The following is an 8,347-nucleotide window of genomic DNA, read 5'->3' on the forward strand; positions in this document are numbered from 1 at the left end:
AGAGTGATATTGATTGAATATTTATGTCGGCCTTAAAAAATTACACAAATAATGCTTAATTTCAACTTAAAAGTTGGTATTTTGCATATATATATATACATAAAAAATTTATTATATCCATTATATCTTTGCTCTGACCCTTGACTATCGATCTAGAATCTTAAAGGGGTGGTTTACTGCTTTTTTTCTTTGCATGATTGTATTTATGGGGTGCAATATAACATGTCTTCGTTTTTTTTTTTTTTTTTTAAGCCTTATTTTTCATAAATTTGACCTTTATTGTAAGCCGCTTTCTCCTCTGTCATTTGAACGACCGGTTGACTTCCTGATTCTATGAAACCACTCCCTCAGAAACAGGCATGGGCTCAGATTGGTTAGTTGGGCCGGTGTGTTGTGATTGGCTACTGCGCAGTGCACGTTGTCCGGAAACTTCACGCCCATCACCTTTACGGGCGAGTGTTGCATGTGCTCTGGTCAAATGTAAATAATGGTTTCAATACTGCCGTACAGTTTGAGCCAGAATCAGACCCAGAAAGCCGGCAATGAAGAGAGTCAAGCAGAACCTCCCCAAACACGGCTAATTACAAAACGTTTCTGAATGGTAATTTTTTATTATTATTATTATTCTATTCTACTATTATTATATAATAATGTCGATACGCTATTACTTGAAAATGCCACTGCTGTTTGTTAGCTTTTGAGATACGGTTTTCTCCTGATTAAAAATAATATAACAGAATAAATGACTGAGTAATACCGCAGCTGAAGTTTGCTGTTGCGATTACATATAATTTTTTGACCTTTATACACGTTGTCTTATAAATAGCATCGAACTAACTGAGTACTATAAACAAACCGCGTTGGCATTGGTTTACGTACTTGATCAAATCGAAAAATTACGTCAGTACATGGAAAATACATTTACAAAGTTAGTACATAATTACAAATTCAGGTTCAAAATGTTTGTACGCGTTTGTCATAGACACACGAAATAGCATAACTAAGTGGCTATAATGCGAGCGCTGGCATTTGTTTACGTCCCTGATAAAACTAAAATATTACGTCTGAAATTATACATGCAAACATTTAAAATTATTAAGTCTTACTTACAGGTTGTGGCCCAACAACGGCTGCCTCTGCGTTTAAAGTTGGAACTGCTTCATGTTTTAGAAACAGTTTCTTGTTTAATCCGGCATTGAATTCGTGGAGATTCTGGAAGCTGTCTTCCGTAAACTGCGCAGCAGAGAGAGCTACGATTGTAATATTCAGGAACATAATAAAACAGAAATTGTAGCCATTATTGACGAACTACAGCGACCATAGGAAGCCAGAACACCGAAGACCTGACAGCTGGGTGAAAATAACACACTTTAGACGGCATGGCTACAGCTCTCCACTATAATTCTTCCTCTTCCACAACGCCGCAGAAATATGGCCACGCCCCATTTTGTGCATATTTCGGAGGGAGGGTTGATGTAAATGTATGGGTTAGCTACGTATAAAACCCGGGAAGTATCTCGTTGTAGTCCCATTCGAGTCGTTTTTGTAGGCATTAAACTTCCTGATTTTTAAAAGACAATATATCTGCTTACGTTGAACTTTCAGCGCAGCAACTTTGCAGATACTGTTCATGCACTAACAGCAACATTACACACTATTTAAAATGAAAAAAGTGAAATCGCAATCAACCACCCCTTTAATTTCCTCATCTTGATTGCCTACTTACAAAAAAACTAGGGGAAAATGGTCCAACGACTGAGCAAGATAGGCAATTTGGCGGCCATTTTGATATGCAAATTAGAAGGTCAAAAACTCAAAATTTCGCTTGGGTACCAGTTTTTTTTGGATTCAGAACCCTAGAAATATGTAAAGTACCCATAAATGCTCCTCACTTTCACTTTTTGGGTACATCCCATCTAGACTATATGGCGGACGTTTTACAAATAGCTAGAGAGTTGCGCAATTTAGCAAATGAAGTTGGTAACGCATCAAATACTATGTGTTTTTTAGATTAGATGAGCTTATCGATGTTTTAGGAGAGATATTTGCCAACATGAACGTCGAAGAACAGCCAGAGGAAAGGCAAGCTTGTTCGTCTTGCAAATCCTCTTCCTCTGTTGTAAGGCGTAAATACGGTAGTCTTGCAACTTCAGCTAGAACGCGTAGGAAAGTAAACAAACCAGCCATCATTTTAGAAGTGAAGGGGATAGTAACAGAAGTGCAATAAAAACAATTCTGACCTGTCAACTTCATGTTTTATTTTTCTTGCTTTTAGCTGGCAAAAAAAAAAAAAAAAAAACTACTGAACAATAACCACCGATTTCTATAATATTTTATTAAACATTTTTTATGACAATTGTATGATCTAAGTCAGTGGTTCCCAACCTTTTTCCTTGCCCCCTCCCTCCCTATGTACGTACATATTTAAAAATCCGTGTTCTACTAATTACTTTATATACAAATATTTTTCAAAGTTTTTAAAAAATCATATGCTAACAATGCCGATTTCAATTACAATTTCGTTATTTCAAATGTAGGCGCGTTGCGCGTGGCAAGCGCGCTCATAATGTAAGAGACGCCGGCGCGACCACAACAGTGCCCAACATCAAATGGCAAACCATAATGCAAGCGGAACGAAACTGCTCGTTATTGTGTGGTTGACGGACCGTTTATCAGTTTGGACCAGTGCAGCGCGAGCCGATCGTGATCATGCGACGCTGTTACTACACAGCGAGATCCAGTAAAGAAAGCATTTGAATTTGCCACAGAAGTAATAACATCGCTGCGAGATCTAGAGAGAAACATTCACATTTCTCCGTTATTAACGGATCAAACAGCGCGTGGAAACTAGGAAGAAACATTGTGCCGTGAATGAACCATGGATTGTTGGATTGTTCCGATTTTCCTAGAAGCCATTGGTGGTTGAGAAAAGCAACCATTTCAGTTATTTAGAGTCAAGATCTATTACAGAACAGTCATTTAACTAGAAAACCAACCATCCACTGGGTGTCTGACCCTGGGTGTGAAAAATCTCCCTACTATCGATTATCTGGCCTGACGATTCTATTCGTGAGCTCTCAGCCAATGATGCACTGAAGCTACACAAGGACCGCCTTCCTCATTTCCATGTTACACATGGAAATGTAAAAATAAATGAATCAATAAATACAAAAATAAAAAAATAAATACATGTGGAAATAAATAAATTAATACATAAATAAATAAATCTAAACAATAAATGTAAGAATAAATAGCCTATATAAAAATAAATAAATAACGAATAAATACAAGTTAAAACGAATTTTTTAATGTAAAAATGTATAAAAGCAGAAAATAATACATTAAGGGGAATAACAAAAATATTTTTAATATAAAAATAAATTTGACTAAAAATGAGTCATATTTATTTTATCAAGTCGTTTATTCCTTTATTTATTTTCCTATTATCACATTTATTTATCTATTTATCACATTTATTTATTCATTTTTAATTTCTGCAGGTTTGGTCCTCCATAGTTTTAGGGTAGTGTTTAAGGGAATGAATGATCGCCAACTTTTTTTTAAACAGCTGTGTTATGAATATAAAAATACATCATCCTAAATTGTCATGTTTTATGGTTTGATGACTAGATTGACTACAGATTTAAATTGTGGATGAATAAATATCAAATATCTGCTTAGTTTTCGAGGGCCAAAACACATTTTCACATCAAACGACAAGAATACTTTTTGTGCGCAAAAAAACAAAAACAAAAATAACTACTTTATTCAATTATTCCTTTTCTTCTCTGTGGGCCTCGAATGAGTTCACGTAGTCACTTGGTTTTTTTGCGCACAAAAATAATTCTCGTCGCTTGATAAACTTAAGGTTGAGCCACTGTAGTCACTTGGACTATTTTAACGATGTCTTTAATAACTTTATGGGCAGGCCCGTTTCAATTATAATATAAGCCTATGAAGGAGTGATCCAGCTCTCAGATATAATAAAAAAAATCTTAATTTGTGTTTCCGAAGATGAACGAAACTCTTATGAGGGAGAGTAATTACTATCATCATTTACATTTTTGGGTGAACTAACCCTTTAACCTATTGTAGACTTAAATGAATTTGGCACTGTATTTGTAGCCATTATGTTGCCAGTAATCTTGACAACGAACAGAATTTACGGAAGCTTGTTTTCATTACGCTCACTGATGAATTGTTGCACTGTGTTGTTCACCATGTCTGTTTTATGTTTTTGCTTTGTATTTGATTAATCTTCTCTTGTTTTGGAACAGTTGGAATCTGCAGACGTATTGGACCCACCGGTGGGTCCAATATTGCATCATCATAATCATAAAAAAAAATCTATAAGTTGTGCAGCACAAAACTATATATATATGGTATTGTTTGAAAGCTTAGAACCTCAGCTTTCCTGTCAATCCCATCACTTTAGCATTTATGTTTCATAGAAGAAGATAATAAGGTCTGAATCTGACCCACCCCGCAACGACCCCCCTTGAAAAAAAATCATATTTATGATATTAAATTTCATATTTATATAACTTAAACTCACCAAAAATAGGCAAGTCATATATCAAATGAAAGCTCTCACTCTCAAAAATATCAATATGCAGTTTATTTCACCGATCCAACATTTTACAGTAACATTATTATCAAAAGAATCACGAAAACAGAATCGATTCTTTTGACCAATCAAACACATAAGTCATATTCCTGTTCGGATCATTTACTCCATGTGGAGATAATAGCCTCAAACGCTATATCAGCTCGTTCCTTGTTTTCTTCAAAATGACACAATTTTCACATGTCTGTGAGCATGCATGGCCAAATGACACTGTAATATGTCACCGATGTCCAGATCAAAACATGCAATGCAGCCAAATACTCTTAAGGCCTTTTTATGCTTCTGCGTCATATCGACGGCGTACCCCCGCAGACCCTTCTGCGTCGACGCGAACCCCTCCGCCGTAGCTCGACGTGCACCTCCAAAAAATTTTAACTACGCGTCGAGGCGACGCAGACCACAAGGGCTGTGACTGGTCACACCCCCACCCCCCTAGCGTTCTGGCGGTGAAATGCACCGCGATGCAACACGACCCGACGCAGAACCATAAAACGGCCACGACGCCGTAGGAGTGACGGCGTAGCTACGGCGTGGAGTTGACGGAGAAGCATAAAAATGCCTTTATTCTCCCTAGATTTGGGAGCGCGAATGTGATGACGTCATCACGTATTGCGTCATACGTCACGAATACTATGGCTCTCAGCTATCCACAGACCCGTCAATCATGTCTCTAGACCAATCAGAGCCCGAGATATCCTTTGGCAAAGTTGAGGAGGCGGGTCTTCTCCTTGATAGTCCAGCAGCTGGCAAAGATCGTCTCAGATGAGTAGGAGTTCTGTTGGTGATAGTTTGATTGTTTGGAGAGTGTTTTTGCGAGTTTTTGCGTGCTTTTTACAACTGGTTGGAGTGTTTTGTCTTTGGACGATGGCTTCACGAAAGGATTTTGTTGGCGTGCAGGCTGTTTTGGATGAGCTTGATCGAGAAAGTGACACTGAAACTTGCAGCAATGCTAGTTTCGATTCTGTTACACAAGCTGCGTATAATGCTGGCGAGGATCCAGAATTCGAGTGAGTACACTACACATTTTTGAGCTTATAAACGTTGTATTTGTGTATTGCATGAACAAATGCATTCAACAATAAAAATTATGCATGCAACAGACATCGAGAAATATCACTCGTGATATAGCGCGTGCATGGGTTGATATTGCATCACATCCCCTGCTCGAGGCTAATTCAAATTAGCATGGGTTGTTTTGCTAAACATGTGCGTTTTTTATTTATTTTTTGCGTCTGATGCATGCATATTTGAGATTTTTGCAATAATAAACGAGCCCAAACCATGCATATTTTCATGCCATAGTTCAAATAAGCTTGGGAGGTTTTTGCCAAGCTTTTTGTGCTGTTTAGTGCCCACATGTGCGAAAACAATGTTACATGCATATTTGTAGTTTTGCACACATTTTTTCATCAATTGAATTGATTGCATGCATGTGGGCACGTGTTGTTCATCAGTTGAATGATGTGCGCGTGTGCGTCAAAAAGCAAATGCTCCCAAGCTTATTTGAACTATAGCATGCATGATGATTTTATTATTTTTTTACATCTTTTTTTATCTATACATGAAATGCATTCTACATGTTTGTTACATTCATATTTGAATCAGTACATGTTTGTTACATTCATATTTGAATCAGTACATGCATGAGTTGTGCTTTTTGCACATGTATTTGTGTAACTTATGTGGATATGCAAATTATATTCTTGACTTGTATCTGTTATGTGTATATGTGAATTATTTTTGTGCATGTAATATTAGCATGCATTTCTGAATTGCAATGTGGATTTATAAATTTGTTTTGTTTTGCAGTCTGGACAGTGGTGATGAGTGGCAGCCAGACCCGCCATACACCAGCAGCAAGGGGGTTGTTTGCCCACCTCACATCTCCATGACCCCCACACCCTCTGTTGGTGATTCTGTGAGGCCACAGAGAGCTGGAACTTCCAGCAAGCAAAACCGAGGCAGGTCTCATTCTGTACGGGGGACAAAAAGGTCAGCAAGTGCGATGTCAGAGGATGGTGGCACAGAAAGGTGGAATGACTGCAGTGTGGAGGATGAGGTTCCAGTGCTACCAAATTTCCTTCCAAAAAGAAACCCAGGAGCGCAGCTTGTAATGGACAGGATCTATTCCCCTTTGCAGCTCTTTCAGCTCTTCTTCACAGGCTCTGTGGTGGACACCATTGTGAAGAACACCAACAGCTTTGCACAAATGAGGTCGGAGGCTGGAAAACGTTTCCTTTGGTTGTCTTTGAATGCACAGGAACTGTATTCATACATCGCACTTGTCATCTACATGGGGCTCCTCGGTGCAAAAAACATTGTTGATTACTGGTCTGGTAAAGAAATTTACCGCTTACCCTTCCCAAAATCGGTCATGTCCAGGTCCAGATTTCAGGCCATTTCTTGGAACCTGCATCTTTGCGATGCTGAGGATGATCGAGACAACTCAAGAAAAAGGGGGACTGAAGCCTACGACAGACTCTTCAAGATCAAGCCCCTGTACAATGAGATCGTCTCGGCATGCAAAACCTATTTCCATCCGGACAGACAGCTAGCAGTGGACGAGAGGATGGTGGCTTCAAGGGCGCGAATCGGCATCAAGCAGTACATGAAAGACAAGCCGACCAAGTGGGGCTACAAACTCTACGTGCTGGCTGATTCTGCGTGTGGCTACACTTATATATAATATATATATGGCTATACTTTTGACATTATGTAAAAAAAATGTTTTATATTATACACATTGACACAGCATGCTAATCATGCAAATCATGCTAGATTCATGGGAAATCATGTTAAATCATAGAATGTGGTAAATATGATAAACCATGCTAGTACATGCATGGTAAATCAAGGTAAATATGGTAAATCATGCCATAATCATAGTAAATCATACTAGAACGTGGTAAATATGGTAAACCTTGCCAGTACATGGTAAATTATGGTAAACTATGGTAAATCATACTAGAATCATGGTAAATCATACTATGTTCTGAGTTTCAAAAATTTTTGCCTTGTTAATTATTTATAAATCTGGTATTGCCCAGTGTGAGTAACATATCTATATATTGTTTGCACAAAGTAGAAACTTTCTACATGTTGAGAATAAGTCATTTTGAAGAACTTTGAAATGTTTCATTGATTTTTTATGCACAGAGGGCTGACAGGAAATTCTAAACTATGGATCACTTCAATTGTAAGATGTAGGCTGTAGTACTACTGTTGTCCACTAGAGGATTAGACAGCAGGATTATACATATTTTTAATATTTTCATCAGCTTTCAGCATTGGCTAATGAACAAATGTTTAAAGCTATTAGTATTATTATTATTATGCAGTGGTAATATAGTTTTATATTACCAGATCACAAAGAAATATGTGAAATGTTTATAGAACATTAACATTTATTTTCACAATAACATTAAAAACATTTCTCTGTGTTTTAGCGTATTCTTTTTCAGGCACATTTGAACAGTACATTTCAGTACATTACAACAAGCATAAATGACATAATGGTGTTTTCAACTCAAGGAATAATCAGATTTTCTTGAAAATAAGCAAGTGACTCTAAACAAGCATGCAAAATGTCATGGACATCAGGCAATAGATGCCTCTATAGAAGTTAAAAAGGAAGTTAGAAATAATTTACATGTGTGTAAGCACATTTATTACAGTTAATATGTAAAGTGTGCCATTTAAAAACAACTACATGGAATCAAA

The 8,347-nt window shown here is 37.4% G+C and overlaps 1 protein-coding gene across 1 annotated transcript; it reads left to right on the forward strand.

Moving 5' to 3' along the window:
- Nucleotides 1–4,044: 4,044 nt before the first annotated feature.
- On the forward strand, nt 4,045–7,395 carry LOC306999276 (piggyBac transposable element-derived protein 4-like). Its single transcript, XM_079613815.1, has 2 exons — nt 4,045–5,634; nt 6,437–7,395. Exons 1-2 carry the CDS (start codon nt 5,390–5,392, stop codon nt 7,311–7,313), a joined length of 1,122 nt encoding a protein of 373 aa, XP_079469941.1. The 5' UTR covers nt 4,045–5,389; the 3' UTR covers nt 7,314–7,395.
- The last annotated feature ends 952 nt before the right edge of the window (nt 7,396–8,347 follow it).

This window comes from Phoxinus phoxinus (assembly GCF_949152265.1).
Source record: "Phoxinus phoxinus genome assembly, chromosome: 5".
Lineage (NCBI taxonomy): Eukaryota > Metazoa > Chordata > Actinopteri > Cypriniformes > Leuciscidae > Phoxinus > Phoxinus phoxinus.